The sequence below is a fragment of the Orycteropus afer genome, unplaced genomic scaffold, assembly GCF_000298275.1.
Source record: "Orycteropus afer afer isolate SDZICR_OR568_19922 unplaced genomic scaffold, OryAfe1.0 scaffold00475, whole genome shotgun sequence".
Classification (NCBI taxonomy): Eukaryota; Metazoa; Chordata; class Mammalia; order Tubulidentata; family Orycteropodidae; genus Orycteropus; species Orycteropus afer.
Genome location: NW_006922062.1, coordinates 1,659,162 through 1,681,253, shown reverse-complemented (window position 1 = coordinate 1,681,253; position 22,092 = coordinate 1,659,162). Strand labels below are relative to the sequence as shown.

At 41.5% G+C, this 22,092-nt stretch overlaps 1 protein-coding gene across 1 annotated transcript in view; it reads right to left on the bottom strand.

Moving 5' to 3' along the window:
- ADGRA3 (adhesion G protein-coupled receptor A3) overlaps positions 1-22,092 on the bottom strand; it is a 204,825-nt gene that overhangs the window by 65,171 nt on the left and 117,562 nt on the right. The window contains exons 7-11 of the mRNA XM_007954828.2: positions 21,477-21,690; positions 15,764-15,928; positions 11,718-11,919; positions 10,180-10,335; positions 834-995 (exon numbers count right to left, since the gene is read on the bottom strand). Of these exons, the coding sequence (XP_007953019.1) occupies positions 834-995; positions 10,180-10,335; positions 11,718-11,919; positions 15,764-15,928; positions 21,477-21,690 (899 nt within the window). The remainder of the gene's footprint in view (positions 1-833; positions 996-10,179; positions 10,336-11,717; positions 11,920-15,763; positions 15,929-21,476; positions 21,691-22,092) is intronic.

The following is a 22,092-nucleotide window of genomic DNA, read 5'->3' as shown; positions in this document are numbered from 1 at the left end:
TGAGTTGGGTCCAACTCCACCGCACATAACAACAACAAAGGAATAACACATTAATGATCTCATTTTTTAGAACAAAAACTAAGCAGTGCATCAAGAAATTCAGAGCAGTTCAACTTAGCATAAACAAAAATTTTGTTGTTGTTCTTAGCTGCTGTTTACTATGACTGATAGCAAGGCCAATGCTACAGTGTAGGGCTTTGCTCCATTGGGTTTTCAAGGACGTGACCTTTCAGAAGTAGACGGCCAGGCTTGACTTCTGAAGCATCTCTGGGTGGGTTTTAAATGTCAACCTTTCAGTTAGTACTTGAGTATTTAACCATTTGCTCCATCCAGAGACTCTTAAATAAAATTTTATTCTATTTAATGTATTGATTATTAAGTTAACTCATTATTCCAAAAGTGGAACCGACTGAACATAACAACAGATTCATGAAGGGCTGGGGGCATCCCAGTTCTCTTCTGAGACTGAAATCTGAGCAAGCATTCAGATGATCTCTCAACATCCTTCCAGACCCAGAACATGAACTAGGGCAGACCATGGCTATGTACCAGTAGGGTGATTCTAGTGTTCTTCTTTTCATCCAATCAGCTTTTCAATGGTGAGAACCATTCCAAGTACATATTAAAAGACCATTTTCCAGTTACCATGAAACCAGATAACTCAAAATCAAAATTAACTTTTAAACTAAACTGTTTGAAGAAAGGAAATTCTGTAATAATCAGCAGGAACAGAAAATATCTATCCCATAATGGGGAAGAGATCTATCTCTTTTGGGTTGGAGTTGATTTCAATGAACGTTTTCCTTAGAATTTTATTTTAATATTACACTTACTGTTGAATAAACATGAGCTCCATTTGCTAGTCGGTATGTTGCAATTCGCTGTAGGCACTGAACAATTCTACTGCAGGCTTTAGTCTCCCTCTGTGCCAGCCACAGGACACGCTCATCGGCCAACATGATGTTACTTGCAATGTCAACCATCACATCACCAAGCTAGCAGACATGCAGGAGATCAAAGAAAGACCTTTAAAACCATCATAGGTTGCTTCATATCATGAGAATTCTGATGAGCCACTGCATTTGGCCTTCAGTCTAAATTGTCACATGAAAACTCAGTAGACATTTTATTTCTCTTTCAAAAGTTTTCATATCTGAATACCACCTTCAATTATGATCATTTGGTAATATTTAGCTCAAAACAGTGTATTTAAAAGTGGAACCAACTGAACCTTTTCACCAAGTCACTGGTGAAAAGACTGATGTGTGGTAACCACAAACTGAGGAAAATAAAGCAATTAAATGAGTAACAGGGAAAGAATAGATGTCAGAACATACCAAAATAAAAAGATCTCAACTCAGCCTGGACATCAAAAATTGCTACAGTAGCCAGTTTTTTGTTTTGTTTTGTTTTAACGCAAATACAAACATTTGCCTATTTCTGTAGAGTGACTGCTAAAAATTAAACTCTACTTGATTTTAAAAATAAGAAATTGTTATAGACTGAACTGTGCCCCAAAAAAATATGTGTTGTAAATCCTAACCCCTGTACTCTTGGTTATAATCCCATTTGGGAAGGGGCTTTCTTTGTTATGTTAATGAGGCTGCATTTGTGTAAGGTGTGTCTTGAATAAATCTCTTTTGTAGCATAAAAGGAACAGATTAAGATGCAAGAAGTGACAGATGTGAGGTCACATGAAGATCGCCAAAGACCCAAGGAACAGAAGCTGAAGAGACAAGAACCTCCCAGAGCTGCCAGAGAGCCTTCCCTGAGAGCTGGCACCCTGCACCCAGACTTCTAGACTCCTAACTGTGAGAAAACAAATTCTGCTTGTGAAAGTCACACACTTGTGGTATTTCTGTTACAGCAGCAGAGATAACTGAGACAAATACACACTCACTGCCCGCTTATTCTCCAATCTCAACACTTCCTCTGATACATTCGAAATTCCCACATTCCCTGTGGCCACGTTCCCTGATGTGCTGTGCCATCTCAGTGCCTTCACACGTGGTTTTCTCTACCTCAGATGTCCTCCTTCTTTCCCTCTCCTCCACAACTTAATGATTTCTTTGAGACCCAGTGCCATGAAATAAATGGATCCTAAGAACTTACCCTTCTATTGCAAGTATTACTTGTTTCATATGTGGGGATTCTTTTTATTAGCTCAATTCATAACCCAGAGATGTAAACATACCAGGATGTGCCAGCAAAATGTCAACTAGCCACTACGTACAGGGCCTCATATGCCCCACATCAGAGAAATGTGCTCCATGGTCCAGGGCTAACAAGACGTACAGAGAGAGTTTTGTGTTGGGCAAAATGTTTCTGAGAGGGAGATCTGTGGCAGAAAGAAGAACAAAAAGATTCCAGAAGGAGGATCAGAAGACGCACGAGCTAGCTGGTCCTGTAATAAAGAAGCAAGCAGCAAGGGCACAGAGCCTTAAAGCCAAGACAGAAAGCCAAGGACACGTTAGTAGGTGTCTTTTCATCATCCCAGAAGATTCCTGCTAAGGTTTTTCAACCCTATTCTGCTTCGGATACTCTCCACAGAATGAATAATCATGAAGCTGAGGGGAGTCTGGGGAAAAGTTGAGTCCATCACATCCACGGTTTTCTTCACAAGAAGACCTGCCTGTGGAATTCCACCAGATCCCAACCGTAGAAACATGGGGTGAAGGAACCAAAGTAAGTACGGTGGGTCACGACAGGACATTTCTCAGTACCTCAGTTTCCTTATTACAAAACGGGCATAGTAACAGCCTTACCTTTTCTGAATGTTGTGAGGATTAAGTTCCAATAAGTATAAAGCTCCTGAAACCATGCCTGGACATACTATGCTGTTGTGTTGTTGTTATGTGCCATGGAGTAGGACTCGACTCATAGCAACCCCTCCTCGGGTTTTCAAGGTGGTGTCACTAGGGAAGTAGATTGCCCAACCTTCCTTCCAAAGAATGGCTGGTAGGTTTGACCCGCCAGCCTTCTGGTTAACAGTCAAGTACCTCAGGCACTATGCTACCAGAGCTCCTATAAGCACTTAAAAAACATTTGCTCCTATTATTATTACTTTATTATTCAAACCCACCAGGCACTTCATAAGACAGGGCAGTCTACTTCCATAAAGACTGGCCACATTGGAAATTCAATTCCGTATAAGCTGGAATCAATCGATCAATCAACGGTAGTGGGTTGGGTTTTTTTTTTAGGGTGGGTAGCAGTCAAAAAAGAAAGGTCTAAGAAAATGGCCTTTTAGGATGACAAATAAGAGGGGTGCATTTTTTTAAGTACGTGTTTACACATCATTGGGACGAATGCATTCAACACAACTCCCTCCTCCTCCTGTGCAGTTTCACAAAATGAGATTAATTTAAAAAAAAAAAAAAAAAAAAGAAACTCACTGCTGTCAAGTTGGATCTGACTCATAGCGACCCCTCCTTGGGTTTCCAGGGCAGTATCTCTACGGAAGTAGATTGCCCAACCTTTCTTCCGAAGAGTACCTGGTGGGTTTGAACCTCCAGTCTTCTGGTTAGCAGTCAAATCCCTTAGGCACTACGCCACCAGAGCTCCCCTTCTAAATATAGTGTATTACAAAATTTAAAAAAAAAAACAAAAAACACTTACTACCTTTGTACTCCCCTCATCACAGTGCATCATAATTATTTCCTTTTCCTATTTCCAACTATAAGCATCTTCAGGGCAGAGACAATACCATCTCTGACTTATACTGAAAGTTCCGCTTTTACTGACTAGCAAAATTCAAAGAATAGTTGAATAACTTGGTTTTTATGTATTATTCCTCCTTATTATTTCCAATTATTATACACAAAAAAAAGATTAATAGGTGAAAGAGAAGATGTGATACAATAGGTTCAACAGCATCAGAAGGAAATTCCTACTGGCTGCAGAAACATAAATGGTAACATGTTGACTCTACTCTAACCCACCCACTGCCACAGAGTTCCAACTCACCATGATCCTCTGGACAGAGCAGAAACAACCCTAGGGTTTCCAAGGCCGTACCTCTTTACAGAAGCAGGCTGCCATATTATCTTTCACACACAGAATGGCTGATGGGTTCAAACTGCTGACATTTTGGTCAGTAGACCAACGCTTTAACCCAACACCACCAAAGCTCCTTAATGTGTAAGGTCTTTACAGATCATCACAATTACAACTAAACTGAAGCTACTTAATATTTTTTAAAAGTCCTGAACGTCTAGTCTTTCTGAGGATCTGACAAGAGGCCTGATCAGATACCGTCACTTCAATGGATCACCTCTATGGAAAAAATACGATTATTTTTATGATCACAGAGCTACTGCTATGGCCCACTGGGCAATACCAGCAACAGAATTTAACTTGTGATAATAATCGTAAAGAAAAGAAATATCTTTATGAAGGTATACAGCTAACAAGAGTGATTGCCTTGGCTGAGAACAAGGTATTTTTCTCATTATTTCACTCTGAATGGCTAAGGAGTGAGGAAAGAGATTTGGTGCCAAAAACATCCCTTAGAGCAGGTAATCGTAAATTACTACATGCTCTGTAGCTTGGTTACGGAAGCCATTCAGAATCCGTCATGGTGGCAAAAAGAACACAATAGGGATAACAGTGCATGAAAAATTACATTGGATTAAAAAAGTATTCCTGCAATCTGACACCCAAAGAGCTTAAAAATTACTGCCAGCTTTAGACACTAGTGTGTTTCCACTTGATCTCATTCTCGGGAGGCCACTCAGCCCCACAAGGGTCAGAGAGATCACACACCTGCTCCTCCACCTGTCATCCCTGAGCTGCGATAAACAAACAGACACATGTATGAATTTACTTGATCAGAAATGAAAGCATCAAATTAATAACAGTGATGAGGGGAAAGGGCATAGGTAGCAAGAGACAGAACAATCCACCTTCTTCTTAAAACATACTTTTATCATTCTGATGAAAACTATGTCACAATCATCTGCAAATTTAATGAGTATCTCCTATGTTATGACATTAAGGACACAGGATAAAAAAGAAAGTCAACTTGGTGATATTTAATTGTAATGCAGTAGGAGCACCGTGTAACAGTGAAGACTGTATATTTACGCCTTGGAGTTAAAGACTCCTGGGTTAAGGGTTCAGCTCTCACACTTACAGATGAGACGTCCATGAGCAAATCAGTCTGGGTCTCAGTTTGCTCATCTACAAAATGAGAATAAAAATCCCATGAAAAGTGCACTTAAGTGCCAGTTACCTTCTCATCCCATAATAAATTAAGGAATATAAAGGGGGGGGGGAGGGCAAATATCTTCACACACCTGGCAGAATTATAAATCAAACAACCGATGTGGTTTTCCAGAAAAGTCAAGGGATCTAGACTTCTTCTCACATCTATGTTTTTAAGCAAAGGGCAGTACTAACAGTCAGACAAACAAGAGTTACAGACATACATGGAGAAGGGCAACAAGCCAGGCGATTGCTTGGGGCAGATGGAGCACCAAGAAAACATTAAAGCTGTCAATGGCTTCAGCCTACTTGGATCAACAATCAACATCCAAGGAAGCAGCAGTCAAGAAACCAAACAATGCAGTTCTTGCATTGGGCAAATCTGCTGCGAAAAGCAAAGGCCGCACTTTAAGGACGGAGGTGTGCCTGACCCACCCAAGCCGAAGTCTTTTCGATCTTCTCATATGCATGTGAAAGCCGGACAATGAAAAAGGAACACAGAAGAAGAACTGATGGATCTGAAGTGTGGTGATGAAGAACACTGAACATATCACAGACGGCCAAAAACAAATCAATCTTAGAAGAAACAGAACCAGAAGCTCCTTCACAGAGAGGATGACGAGGCCCCAGCCTGCATACTTGGGACACATTATCAGGAAAGACCAACTGTTAGAGAAGAGCATCATGGTTGGCAAAGTAGAGTGTCGGTGAAAAGGAAGGAAACCCTCAATGACGTGGGTCAACCTGAGAGCCAAAGCAAAGGACTCAAGAGCTACCAGTGATGATGGGGGTGGCCCAAGCCTGAGAAACTACGCTCTAGAAAGGACCAACACAGCCAGAAGCTAAGACTCTGAAAAGTCTAATGATACAAAACATCCTGTCAAGTTTGACCAAGAAAAAACCCCACATGAGTAAGCTTTAAATAGAATCAATGACAAAACTATGATGTCTAAAATATTATACACAGTATGTGCTAAATTAACTTAGTAGTGAAGTAGCCTTCAATATGCATGTCTCACTGACATATTTCAAACTAGGGGACAATATTGAGACTATAAAACTAAAAAATAGAATCTTTATACATTTTCTCATTTTCTGCAATGGATATATACTGTTTTCATCAAAAAAAAAAAAAAAATCACTCTTGACATGTACACTGCCTGATAGACAACCTTCAGCTGGTTTTAAAAAAACACAACTAAATGTATTGCTTAGATCTGAACAGTTTAACAGTGTTTACCACCTGTCCGAAGACAACAGAGTACCTGTTGGTGTTGGCTAGACTAATTCACTTGTTAGAAAGCAGCTGCCTCACGATATCCTACATAAGAAATAATCTATAGCAGAAGAACTTGTTGGACATAATAGGAAAATCAGTTTAACTAATTGTTTCCAACCAAGCATTATGCATTTCAGGATAACTTAACATAACTTTTTTATGCTGTGATAATTAAGTTAAAATGAAGCTTTTAAACCTCATGATTTCTTTTCACTATACTAATAAACGGTGGAAGCTATGTCTGGCTGGCAGTTCAAGTTAAAGAACTGCATAGGCCGTCTCTCACCCCAGTATGGGTAATCTACCTTTGTATCTCAAATTGTTCAATCTTGAATATTTTCCACGTTTCTCCTATTTATATTTACTAAGTGGTTCTCATTTGTTTCTAAAGATAATTATAACGTTATCTCCTACATTAACCAATGTCAAGTTACAGCAATCTCCTTCAAATTGAATTTTTAGATAAGAAATTGTAAAAGTCCAACAATATTTTTATTTTTAAAGGAGCCCCTTCTTAACTTACAAGATCACAGTAATGTCAAATTCCATAAACCTATAGTTCCTGGGTGGTACCAATAGTTAACACACTCAGCTGCTGACCAAAAGGTTGGCAGTTCGAGTCCCCCCCACTGTCCCCGAGGCTTCTAGAAGAAAAACGTGGACATGTATTTCTGAAAAATTAGCCAATGGAAACCTTGTGGATCACTGTTCTCCTCTGTCATACAGGGGTTTCACTGCTACTCATATTCTCACCTACTTTGGTTATGATGTGAAGAGACCAGTCCCTGGAGAACATCATGCTTGGTGAAGTAGAGGGCCAGCGAAAAAGGGGAAGACACTCAACGAGATGGGCTGACACAGTGGCTGCAAGGATGGGCTCAAGCACAGCAAGGACTGTGAGGATGGCACCACCAGGCAGGGTTTTGTTGTTGCCCACAAGATCATTGTGAATCAAGGCTGACCCAACGGCACCAAGCACTGGTATAAAATAATATCCTGGAGTTCTACCGTTTGCAAAATCACTTCGCCTATGTCTTCTCACTGGTGTCCACAAACTTTAAAATGAAGCTAGACAAATATCAACCTCATTTTAAAAGTAAAGAAATGGACCACTGTTAATTAGCAACCCATAAAACTAAGTGGACTTCCAGTCCCCGACAAGATGTTTCCACCCAAGAACATTTCAAAGCAGCAGATGGTTGACTTCAGACTGGCAGAAACAGTTAAACATGGACCTCCAGACAACACACATTGACTATAGTGATTTTTCATCATGAGTCGCGAGTTATTACAGCAGATGTCCCTCACGATAGAACACGGAAGCACGTGAATAAATGTGTATTATAAGATGGCAGAAATCTTTTCGAATGTTGAAATTCCAAACATGAACCCAATCATTTTAGTGACCCAAAACACCCCACTTCCACACATGACTTCTAACATATAGGCGGTGAACTATATATAGAATAGGGAGCAAAGGTACCACAGAATCAGAATCTAGACAGTTTTTCCAAATGAAAATTTATCACTAAACCAAAACCAAACTCACTGCCACTGAGTCGGAAATGACTCATAGTGACCCCTCCTTGGGTTTCCAAAGCAGCATCACTACGGAAGTAGATTGCCCAACCTTCCTTCAGAGGAGTGGCTGGTGGGTTGGAACCGCCAGCCTTCTGGTTAGCAGTCAAATGCCTTAGGCACTACGCCACCAGAGCTCCCTACAGGGAAGTGAATTGTGGCCCAGAGACAAAAGTGAGTAGCAGGCCAGACCATTAGTAAGTCATGGCTTCTGAAGATCACATAACAAGACTGGAATTTTATCTCACTGTCCCATTTATACACATGCAGGTATGTTCTTCCTATTTTAAGGATATAATATCTGGTAAAAGGCAAAAGACCTCTCTCTTTAAAGTGTTAAAAAACAAAGATGTCACTTTGAGGACTAAGATGTGCCTGACCCAAGCCACAGTATTTTCAATTGCCTTATACGCAGGCAAAAGCTGAACAATGAATAAGGAAGACTGAAGAAAAGATGCCTTAAAATTATGGTGCTGGTGAAGAATACTGAACATATCATGGACTGACAGAAGAATGAACAAATCTGTCTTGGAAAAAGGACAGCTAGAACGCTCTTAGAAAGTAGGGTGGTGAGACTCCACCTCACATACTTTAGATGTTATCAGGAAGGACCAGTCCCCGGAGAAGGACAGCATGGTCAGCAATGTGCCGGGTTAGCAGCAAAGAGGAACATCTCCTCATGGAGATGGACTGACATAGTGGCTACAACAAGGGACTCCAACAGAGCAATGACTGGAGAATGGCACAGGACTGGGCAGGGCTTTGCCCTCTTGTACAAACGGTCACTATGAGCCAGAACCGACTTGACGGCATCTAACAACATTGAAATTTTACTGTGGACCCATTAAAATGCAACCCTTTACAAAATCACTAAATTTTCAAAATGTATATATTCTAGTCATTTGAAATTTCAACAAATTCTTAAATAGCCTGTCACTTCTGTAGGACATTACAAAAGCAATTCAGCAACTTGACACAGACTTGGGTGACTTAAACTCGTACTTAGAGAGACGAACACATGGTTGTGTGGAGAAAAGATATTGCAGAAGGCTCAAGATAAAAAGTCCTGGCTACCCCACAACACAGACAGAGAAGGCTGCTTTCTTGCTGGCTTTAATCACTCCATCATTAACTTAGCTTCCTAGTGATGTCAAATCAAAGCAGTGCCCCAAGTGGGTGGTTTTAAAGAAATGTAATTCATTTTCTCACAGTACTGCAGTAATAAGTCTGAATTCAGGGCTCAGCTCAGTGCAAAGTTCCTTCTTTGTCTCTTTTTTTATCTCTTTGTTCCTCGCTGGGTCATTATTAACTGCTGCCCGGTTGACCTCTGACCCATGGTGACCCCACGCACAATGGAACAAAACGATGTCTGCTCCTGCACCGTTCCCATGACTGCCTACAGATCTGACCACTCTGTCCCCCAGGTTTCCACTGAGAGATTTTCAGAAGCAGATCTGCAGGCCTTCCTTTCTAGCCCATGTTAGTCTGGAAGCTCCGCTGAACCCGTTCAGCATCACCAGAACACACGAGCCTCCACTGAGAGATGGAAGACGGCTTCACACAAGGTGCACAGGCCAGGAAATGAACACGGGTCTCCTGCATGGAAGGCAAGAGTTCTACCACTGAGCCCCCGATGCCTCTCAGCTTCCAGTGACTGCACACGATCCTTGGCACTCCCGGGCTGGCAGACGCCTCGGTCCTCCCCATGTGTCTTCCCCCGTGGCCGTCTCTGTCCAGTTTGCTCTTTTCTAACACCTCTCAGAGGGCTGACCTTCAGCAGCCACCCTACTCCAGTATGGCACCGACACAACAATAAACCCCAATGCCCAATCAGGGTCATATACAAGAGCCAGGACTTCAACTGAACATTTTGGTGGGACACAATTCAATCCAAAACAATCACGGAATTTTAACCCAAGAACTGAGAGCCGACCTTACTCCTCCCAACGTTAGGTCCCAGACAATGCATAAGTTTCTCAATGAACACTTTGGAAATTATAAAGGCTATGTAGTTCAAGTATAGCACAAAGGGGCAAGGCTTTTAAAATATACATTCAACATTATCACATATACCATTTGTGGACCCCAAAGGCTATAAATCAGAACCAAAAAAATACCTCTTTTGATTTTTCCTCTTTGGTGAACCTTCCAAATTTTTCTATCATTTCAGCAACAAATATAACATCCATTTTGTCAGAAAAGTTGGCTGCTTCCACAGTGTAAGCCAATAACTGTCGAGCTGTTGCCACTGCATTTGTAAGATTGAGAGGCATCTACATTTAAAGGCAGAAAGAAGCTCTTAGCAAAATGATAAAAGTGAATGTTGATGTCTTAGCTTTGCATTCCAAAACATGGCAATGAATCAAAGTACTTTGTCAGGTACTCCCCATGACTTCCCTAAAAATGCTTGCTCAAACCCAAGGAAACTGGAATTTGAATGGAAACTAACTTAGGGAAAATTTTTATTAACTTGGGCTGAAACATAATAATCCATAAAAGCACATCAGGTCAACATGCTGCACCATCTTGCTCTCTGCTGACCCACGTTCTACGCACACCTCCATCCCAGCTGTTTGGTAGAGCCCTTCCTGAGTGCCCCAGCTGGAGTCATCAACTCCTCCTGGAACTGCTGCACCAGCGCATGGACCACTGTGGAGCACTTACCTCTATGGCCATGCAGGGCTAGTCACGTTCCCCATGTGTTATTTAGTGACTCAGACACTGACTTAGCATCAAACACCGCAAAATGGCACACTAGGTGGTGAACTGCGTAAGGAAATGAATGTACAGCACTGAAATCGTGTCAAGTTGTTCACTGTCTGTCACGGCTTAGAACAGATGCAGGGAAGCGAAAGCAACAAAAGGCACATGAGGATAACGGAAGGCACCCAAGAAGCAGCTCTCCAGGTGGACTTAAAGGATGGCTAGGATGTGGCCCAAAACACAGATGATAAAGGTATTCAAGCAAAGGCCCAGGAAAGTTAGGCCATGACTAGGAAGGAAGAATGATGCCATAATCCAAAAAAAACCAACAACAAGACAAGTTTCCATCAAGAATTCTGACTCAGGGCAAGCCTATGTGTTTCAGAATTGAACTGTGCTCCAAGAGCTGTTTTTTCAACAGCTGTGACCTTCTAGAAATAGATCCCTTTCTACCTAGGCACCTTTGGGTGGATGAGAACATCCAACCTTTTGGTTACTAGTCACGTGCTTAACCATTTTTGTGCGTCCCAGGGACTCCCAGAAGGAGTGATGGTGGCATGATGGTTAAACACTTGTCTGTTAAAAAGGCACGTGGTTTGCAGCCACCCGGCAGCTCTCTGGGACAAAGAGCAGACAATCTTCTCCCATAAAGACTGCAGCCTAGAAAATTGTATGGCAAGATTCTATTCTGTCACATGGGGTCACCAGGAGTTGGACTCAACTTGATGGTACCCACCAACAGCAGGGACTCCTACAGGGCCCTCAACACCAGTGAAGAAGCTCACACCTGACTCTGAAGACACAAAAATCTCTAAACAGATCTTCAGAAGACATGAAGTACAAACACCAAATCCTTATACTTTACCTAGCTGGGAGGGGGAGGAGCATGTATTTGGGTTGAATAGCACGCTGTACGCACAACTTACAGTCAATATGAAGACTCTCCACTTACCTGATTAAACATATAGAGAACTCTAGTGACGTCATTTGCATACTGGCATCGCGAATAGTCATCATCTGCCCAAAAGCCACCTCGGTCACATCTACGCCTCGCCTTCCTCTCCTCCTGTGGGTTCCCAGGGTAGATCCCACTGCCGTGAGTGTTCCGTGTACACTGCAGATACGCGGTAATGCCCGCCAGTGTCCTGGGCCACCTAGACAGGTGAAAACAAAATAGGACAGAAGAAGCTAAATGAAAAAAGTAGTAATCCAGAAAAAAGTCAAGCACCAAAACATGGCCTGTATAATTCTGTTGTTATTGTGTGCCACAAGGAGATTCTGACTTACAGAGTCCCTGTAGGGCAGAGCAGAACTGCCCCATGTGGTTTCCCACATTTTAATCTACGAGAGCAGATGACTCGGTCTTTTCTCCGCTGTCCAAGAGTGGAACGATGTCTAACAGATAACAAATGTATAGTGCATAACAGTGAGATGAGATCAAGGAGAAGAAACAAAACATCTTTAAAATTAAAGACCAAGATTATTACAACAAGATAATATAATAACATAGATTCCTAAAACAAAATTCTAAAGCGTCCAGGATGCAGCTGTGAATGAACAAGGAAACTGTATCTCATCTAGTTAAAAAAATTAAAATGGAGAAAATGGGTGTTGCATTTTTTTTTATTACTATTATTAATTACTATTATTATTATAAAGGAGCTCTGGCAGTGTAGAGTTCAGGCATTTTGATACTAACCAAAAGTTAGGTGGTTCAAACCCATCAGCTGCTCTGCAGAAGAAAGGTGGGACAACTTGCCTCTGTAAAGATTTACAGCCTTGGAAACCCAGTGGGGGTCGCTGTGAGTTGGAATCGATGCAATGCAGTGGCTGATAAATTATTATACTGTTGGCTTATATGCCTGTCAGATGTGGAAGATGAGAATCTTGCCCAGTGTAACACAGCTTGGCTCTCCCTCCCTCGTGGGAGGAAGAAAGCACAGGGAGACTCACATGGGTCCCGCAGACCTGATCTATGCCTCTTCCCTTTTGATCTTGTGGGTAAAAGCAAACAAACAAAAGAAAACCAAACTCATTGCCATCGAGTACTTTCCAACTCACAGCAACCCCCACTGGGTTTCCAAGGCTATAAACCTTTATAGGAGTAGATCGCCCAGTCTTCCTTCCAAGGAGCAGTGGCAGGTTTGAACCGCTGACCTTTTAGTTAGCGGTCAAGTGCCTTATCCACTATGCCACCAGAGCGCCTTGATCTACTGGGTATCCACAGTAATAAACCAAACAAGCTAAAACCAATGGCCATCAAGTAGATTCCGACCCACACTGACACCAAGTGTAACAGAGTACAATGGAGCTCCATAAAGTTTCTGGGCTGTGTTCTTTATGGAAGCAGATCACCAGGCCTTTCTGTGGCAGTGCTGGGTGAGTTTGAACTGCCAACCTTCTGATTAGTAGCCAAAAGCAAAAGCATCTATGCCACCCAGGGACCTGATACCCTCACTATGTCACTTCAACAAATCTTACTAAGTCCAACTCTACACTGAGTCTCTTAAGTCCTTTTAGCAAATTTCTGAACACAAGGGTGGTCTTGGGGACCCCCAACACAGTACATAGCTGAATTTATGAGGGAGAAGCCTCTCAGTATGCAGGTGACTACATGCCTTTTGACATGGATCATCACTGACCGGGTTGGGAGGAATCTTTATAATTTGCTCTCCATTATTAATGCCTCCAAAATTGGGAATGAAATTGAACTAATACATTACTACAAGTTGAAGCTGATGCATAAGAAGAGCTGTTGAATAATAATTGAAGTCACAACACATATAATTCACTACCAGAAAGGGCATAAACAGGTCAAGTAACACTAAACTAAATCTTACTAATACAATGAGATTTTAATTGTATAATATCTTAAGGAATATCAAAAGATAAATAATTCATTAACTGGTTATATTTTTAAGTATTTTCATCTATCATTAAAAATGAAAGCACTCAAAAACTATGAGAAAAAAAGATAGAAAATACACCCTAAACAGAAGATATCATCCTATGCTTGTTTTCATAAAAGGTGATGAATATAATAAAATTAACAAATGTTATCTATTTTGGCCTTAAAGTATGCAATATAAATATCATTGATCAATAGTTAATCCACATAAGATACTTATCCGTTGGCAATTATAAAATATGCTGATTTCCATATACTGGTGTGAAAGAGCAAAGTATTGAAACAAGGTGGGGCCAAGAGACAATAAACAGAAGAGCAATGAAGAATTTGCTGAGCTAGAGACCATCCCTTCTTCACTTCAGATTTAAAAAATTAATGCACAAACGTTTTCCTTCACCTATAGCTGTGAGGTGCAATGTACCGATCACAGACAACAGTCTTTTCGCTGCTTAAAAAAGCAATCAATGTCCTTTCATTTACATCAGCCATAACCATATCATGTCCATGGGTGGTCAAATGGCTTGTTCTCGGCTACAAATCTACCCAGTAGTGTTATGGAAGAAAGGGCTGGAGATCTGCTTTCCTAAGATTCTAGGCAAGAAAACGCTGTGGGGCATAGCTCTACCCTGAAGCACACAGTGTCACCCTGAACTGGAATCAACTCAACAGCAATGGGTTTCGTTTGAGCTTTTATAACCTCATTATGAAAAATTCCCCAAACATACAGAGTACCAAGTAAATAATTTATCTTAAAATGTTTTTAAGCAATTTTGAAATTATGGAGAATCTGAGGTAAAAGGTACTACCTCTCACAAGTTTTAAATTTTCTGCAAGATAAATCCTTAATATTTAACTCATCCTGCTTATCTTAACCAAAACCAAACAGCAAATGCACTGGCATCGAGTCAGATTTGACTTATAGCGACCCCTCCTTGGGCTACTGAGGCAGTATCACCATGGAAGTAGATTGCCCAACCTTCCTTCCAAGGAGTGGCTGGTAAGTTTGACCCACTAGCTTTCTGGTTAGCAGTCAAATGCCTTAGGCACTATGCCACCAGAGCCCAACAAACCCACCTGGGGCTTCAATGGCTCCCCAAGTTGCAGGCTGCAGAAAACCTTTCATTTCCCCAATCCTTCTCACTTAATTGCCAGAAGAACAAAACAGGGAAAGAATATTATCTATATGTTTCTCTTAATTCAGTTGTCTGCCAAACTGGCAATATTGTTGTTAGGTGCCACTATGTTGATTTCGACTCACAGAGACCCCAAGTGACAGAGTAGAACTGCTCCATAGGGCTGGCTAGGCTGTAATCTCTACAAAAGCAGACTGCCAGGGCTTTCTCTTACGGAGCCAATGGGTGGATTAGAACTGCCAACCTTTCAGTTAGCAGCCAAGTGTTTAACCACTATGACCAGGGCTCCTTGTAATAATTAAAAGTAACTTAGCCAGACTCATGTTTCCCATCTTCTTCTATAAAAAAGTCCTTGGATTCAGCATAGATCTCCTCAGAATAGAGATGTTCTCTTAGATTAACACAGTGCCATTATCATGCCCTTGAAAACCACCAATAGCTCCACTGTTTAATAGCCAGTCAGTCCATGGTTAAATGCCTCCATTTATGTCCTAAATGTCTATGTTTTTTATATATAACTTTATTTTGTTGTTGTTGAGAATATACAGAGCAAAACATACACCAAAAAAAAAAGTCCTTGGAAAAACAGGAAACACCATTAGCCTGTCTGAATTTTGCAGCACTTCTGCACACTATCCACAATGTTACCCTGAACTTGGACAGCAAAACCCCTGTTAAAAATGAACACTTTTGGCTTTAACCTCAAGAGACTCTAATTCAACAGATCTGGGATAAGGTTCAAGCAGAAACATCCACTGTTTCTTTTTTCATCTCCCTGGAGGATTCTGAAGGCATCTCTGTTCTAAAGGGTGACAGCAACACAAGGACATATGTAACGCACGCATATACATTCCTCAGAATCTGTTACTGAAGCTAGGAGACCAACCATGTGCCTTTGAGAACAAAAAGGGGTTAAGGGCTAAGTCTAGCCTCTTCAGTACTTTCCATATCACTGACCTGAAATCCCCTTTATTGTTTACCACTCTCTCCGGAGGGCAGTACTGCGCTGAGCTTTCTAACACCACAATGTCGACAGTTCTCGTGTTGTTCCCACGTCTGGTCTGGACGTGACAGCCCCAGTTTCCAGTAGATCCAGCCTGAATATTAGAGATGGTCAGGGCACTGCATGAAGAAAGAATGTGAAAAGAGAGACAACGCAGTCAGGCATCAAGGGAGACAACATGAGCTTCAGCGTTCATCTTGTAAATATGTTCAAATGCATTGTGGTCCCAGTACTTGCTAGATGACAAATGAATAAAACCACCCCTCCCTTTAAGTACTTCAGCAGCAAGTCAAGAAGACAAACAGGTACAGGGATACCTGAAAAACTCTGGTATGGGCTGTAACAGCGACATGAACAAAGCATAGTGGTTCATGACACGCAAGACTTCTCCTTACAGAAAAAGGGACAAGGGGGAACTGAAACATCAGGTTGTTTTGTTTGTTTGATTTTTAATTTTGCTTTATATTTATTGAATTTTCATAGATGGCAGTGGTCTACCTTAGGTAACAGGTATAGTCCCATCACAATAAAACAGTGTAAAAGTTCAAAGTTTCATATCAAAAAACAGAGGTAAGTAAATTGGATCTGGACTTGCTGTTTTCCATAAGAATGCTAAGCACTGAATTTGTTTAACCTTCAGATTTTTCTCATAGAGAACAAGCCATCAAGCCAAGATGACAAAGCAGGAAACACGAAGGCTCTGGAAGCTGGAACACTAACACTTTACCCAGGACGAGATATAGACACGCGTTTGCACCACATGTCCTTCAGCATTATTTGCTTACAATAAAGATGAGCACATTGAGTTCCACTCCTAAGTGATGAAGGAGGAAGAGGAAGAGAGAAGTGATAATGTCAGCTGACTGCCTTCCACTTGCCGCAGAGTGCCGGCTATTACTTCCACACCAGCGTCAGTTGCTGTCCCCAGCACCAACTGCATGAGAAAGTCCTAGGGTGTCCAAACGGAAGCCCATGATCACAGGGACCAGGTGCTGGGGTCAAGTGTGCCTGGCCTAGATGATTTCAGCAGATCTTTGCAGAAGTCAAGGATGCCACAAGGCTCTGAGGCATCAGGCTGGCCCAGTGATCCAGGATCTCAGCCTAGAATGTACTGGTTGCTTCTGTCCAGCTCAACCTCTAAGAAGGTAATGGCTGTAAAGCCCCTATGGCCTTCCTTTATCAGATCATACAATATGTCAACCACAATCTTGGGTATGATGAGGAAACATTTACCACTCATGGCAAGTTGCTGGATGACTGAAGATGCTCAAAGGCGGCCCAGGGGTCAGGGAACAGGTAAGTGATCAAAGCTGACTACACCACTTCACACTGAAGCCAGAGCTGAACTATGTCTTTGGAAAAGCTGATCCTTGAAGTTCTCTGTGGAACCTGCCGAGACAGGTTTCTGATCCTTTAAGCCCAGTGCTCACAAAAGCACTCAACTCAGAGTGGAACCTCAAAATGGTCCAAGGAGGCGAGTCGCAAAGATCTGAGAAAACAGACGTGTATAGCAGCTTCACCCTGGGAGCTGAGTGCAGGAACGTCCTGCTCTGAGCACATCCTGACCTAGGAAGCCTGCAGAGGAGAGTGCTGGCACAGAGCGATGTCCTCAGGGAGGTGCAGGGACTTGGGAACAGTAGGGCTGCTACAGCTCTGCAGCAGGTCCTGCAGCCAAAGCTGGGGTCCCACAGGCCTCCCATGGAGGGCAGCACGTTCAGCAGCATAGACAGGTGGTCCCACAGGCTAAGTGGACTCCGCCAACATGAAATGAGAAGGCAGTGGTTGGTGCAGAGTAGAGCCAGCCCACAAGCCCTTTGGTAGGGCAGCAGCCTGTCTGCAGAGAGGACCTTCAGTTTCTTCTGCACAGTCTGAGGTTGTAGAAGACTGGTGGGTGGAAGGGTTCTTCCCCAAGTAGGAGCCAGTGGGCAGTTCTATCTTAGGAAAGTGGTTCACTTAGTCCTCTGGGGCAGGTGTATTGCTAGAACAGAGAACTAATGGAGAAGATTCCAAGTTACAGCTACCTTTCACGGACTCTGAGGAAAACATTCAAGCATGAAGAAAGGAAAATGATAATATGAAGTATACAGTTATGTCCCATTTTACAGCTAGTGATATAGAGGCTCAATGCATTTAAGTAGCATCCCTAAGATCATAACCCACAGCTGTGTCACCCGACCCATGGCGATCCCACGTGTTGCAGAGTAGGAATAACTGCCATAGGTTTTTCTTAGCTGTAATCTTTACAGAGCAGATCACTGGGTCGTTTTTCTGTGACACCACCAGGTGGGTTCAAACCACTAACTTTTAGGTTATTAATCAGGAGCAAACAGTCTACATGATCCAGGCACCTATGAATTACATAATTAAGAATATATTCAAGGTAAAATATTTTCTGGAAGGCTAATAACCAGTTAAACCTCTAGAAAGATTTAGTAAATTGCCAATTAATGTTTTAACAAGAGCACTTTTCCATGTAAAGGTATATACTTCAGTCAGTAAAAGAGCTTATATCTAAATGGCTGTCAGTAAATTCAATTTTCAAGATGAAATCCTAATTTCCTAATACCAAAAACCAATCCAAACCCATTGCCATCGAATCTATTCTGACTCCTAGCGACCTCCTTTGGATTTCCAAGGCGGGAAATCTTTACGGAAGTACACTGCCCAGTCTTGCTTCTGTGGAGTGGCTGGTGGGTTTGAACCACCAATCATCTGATTAGCAGTCAGATACCTTAGGCACTGTGCTACCATAGCTCCTTAAATCTCTAATACAACACCTATTAATTGAAAAGTAAATGTCAGAAACCTCAATTAACCTCAACTCTCCTTGCCTTGCTTGGCTTTTATGTATGTGCCAATGATAAGAGACAATTACACATAAAGCATGTATCACTTTAATTAACTAATAAAATTATGTCTCAAACACACATCTGTACAGTCTCCTAAATCACTGATGGCTACATTTCAACAAAACAGCAAATGTCCTAATAATTCTGAGACAGCATTAGATTCCGAATGATCAAAGAAAATGTTTATAATTTATACTAACTCACTAAGTTCAGGGGGGAAAAAAATCAATATACTGCCATAAATATTTTCAAGATAAGACAACATAAAAACAATCTGGCATTAAATCTAAGTAACCAGAAAGTCTGTCAAACCTCCTGCTTTTCCCTGGCTCTGCTGGATGAGGAATAAAACTATATAGAATATTTTGGCACAGAAAAACATTCTCAAATCCAGAAGTGCCCAAACGTTCTCAGTTCACAGAGCCTCAGTGAGTCGGCAACTTTTTCTTGGTGTCACTAGGCCAAAGGAAATAACTATGGCGGTTCTATTCACTAAGTTCAATCCCAAAACTATGTTCTTATGTCCTATCAACTTAATAAGCACTTGAAAAAAACACACAAGTTGAAAAATGCATTTCATTCTTAAAGAACTGTAATTACTCACCAGTGAGAGGTGAGTTCCTACTAGAACTCACCTACTCACTTTTCAGATTGAGATCACACACTGACACGCTTATCTCCTGTTCCTTATCTCCTGTTCCACATGATTTTCCCACAATATGTGCATTTATCATTGTAATTGCCAGAAAACCAGCATCCCAAAGAATGTCACCCCCAAAGGACCAAAGGATGGTCTAATGTCAACCCAGTAAAACAAGTGGAGTAAGCAGCGGAGTGGTGCCCAACAGATGTCAAGTGTCACTATTGTTGTTGTTGTTGTTGTTAAGTGTCGTAGAGTCAGCTCTGACTCATAGAGACCCTATGTACAAAAGAACGAAAAACTGCCCGGGCCTGTGCCAGCCTCACAATCCTTGCAATACCTGAGTCCATTGTTGCAGCCTGAGTCGCTATGCTTCCCTCTGAAATTGACAATATCCCACAGTACCTCGGTGAATACAGTAAGGAGCCCCAAGGCACTCTGGCATGGCCCATGGGAAATGATACAGTCCTAATACAGTACAGAAACACATTTTGGGTAAGATTTAGCCATGCCTTTTATGTCTAAAAGCAATTACTGGGATAAAATTTCCAGGAATCCTCCAAATTGCAATTATGGAGATTTAAGGAGTAGAGGGTAGATTTAATTTGATCTTCTAAGAGAATCATCAAGGAGCTCTGGTAGCACAGTGCCTAAGGCATGTGAATGCTAACCAGAAGGCTGGCAGTTCAAACTCACCAGCTACTCCTTGGAAGAAGGATTGGGTAATCTACTTCCATAAAGACTTACCCTCTCAGAAATCCAATGGGGGTCACTACGAGTCGGAATTGACTCAATGGCAGTGGGTTTTTTTGGTTCAGAAGAACTATCAACATAGACTCTTACTAATGAAGATTCAATAAAATAAGGAAACCAATAAAGAATGAGCAGGTATATCTCAGCTTAACTAATCCAGTGAACACAAAGTCTCTTCTGCTATGACCTCTTTATTATTCTGGGGTGACTCATGGGTAAAGGACTTCTCAGTCTTCATAGGAAAGATTTTCACTACAGTGAGTGTTGCTCGAATAATTTCTTTTTGAAGAATCAGCACCAGGCTAGTCCCCATGAGGCAGAGGAGAAAGACAGCCCAAATGTCCAAGTTTTCCAAACTGCTGTACCATTCCATTGTCTCTAACACACCCTCCTTCTCCCCTCAGTAATCTCCTTCCCCTCTTAGGGTTCCGTACTTCTCTGATAATGTCTCACAGAACTCACACACATGGTGGTGGAGGCTGGGAGGCTAGCAAGCTCCAAATGCATGGGTCAGGCGTAGTCTGGAGGCTGCTCCTTTCTCATGTGGTTGCAGTAGCTGGAGAACCCAAATCGGCAAGTCAGACAACTGGCTGCTGTCACAACTCCAGAGGTGAGATGATGACAAACCAAATGCTGGATCCGGAGCAGAAGCATTCACATACAGACCCTCCAGGAAACTAAGAGTGTTGACGAGTCACACTCTCTAACAAGGTGGGACTCAAGATTCATTGCCCCACAAACAGGCACAGAGACTGGGATTTACCATATATCACAAAATGGGGACTGTGGCTAGAAGGGTCATATTAAGCAATTCACTGCATTGCAAGTGTCTTTAACAATCAAAATGTTAGGAAAAGATGTGTTATCCCTAGGGTTAATTTTTTTCTTGGTACTGCTTTAAAGAACTATAATCTAAGTATGATAATATATGCTTACTCTTTATAAAGTTCATTCAAATTAATAATTTCAGTGCTCACTGGAATTATACAGTTGACAAAATGGGTGTTATTATTCTTTTATACTAGTGGCTTAAAGAGAAGAATTATCTTAAAATGCAGCATTAATCAAGTAGGAAACACTGAATATAGGTGACTCCTAAAAGTGAAAATATGCTCTTAGGACAAAAAATGGTTAAAATTAAGTTTGTCACAACAAGTTTACATTTTCCTTCCTCAGATTTTAATCAAAAGGCATCAAAGTTTAGAAAATGTCTCCTTTTATCCTATCTATTTTTCTTCTAAAACTGGAGGGAAACAACGATTATTTAATTTTAGACAAATAAAAATCAGGAAAGTTAACACTAGATGTCTACATTTTACAATGCAAGATAAGAAAAAAATATTAATTCAAACTGCAACTAAACATTACAATCCTGAAAGGATAAATAAAAGATACAAAGACAATTCTTCATTTTAGAAAGTTTACCTTGCAATCAAGGAGCAGTTGTGAATCATGTTCTTTTCAACAAAGATGCCTTGTGATTCATCCGTCTCAACTATTCGCCCATCCTGATACCATAGCACTTGCATATCCTGATCAATATATGAGGCCATGCACTGAAAAGGGAGGCTGTCCCCTTCAAATACCACTTGACGGTGAGAAGGAGTCATATAGAATGAGGGTAATTCAAGGGGAGGGTCTAGAGACAGGAAAACAAAAACTCAGTCAACAAACACAACACACGATTCACAAACCACAAGTAAAAGCTACAGAAATTCTAATTAAAAGTATAAATATGGAAAATATTCCTGAGTAACGCACTGTGGTAGTTATGTTTGTGTATCAACTTGGCCAGGCCTGTTGAGTAGCTGGGCAGATGATGGTAGTTATTCTCCTTAATGGGAATGGCAATCAGCGCCATGGTAGGATCTACCACAAGCAGCTAAGTAGTTGCTTTTGGGATGTGGTCTGCTTCCTGTATATAAGGAGAAGCCTTGGGGAATGGTTTCTAGCCTATGGCACACTTGGACCCTGCATGTAGCTGTGTCATTGTTCAGCAGCCTGCTATGCTCTGCCAACCTTGGGATTTACAATGGACTTA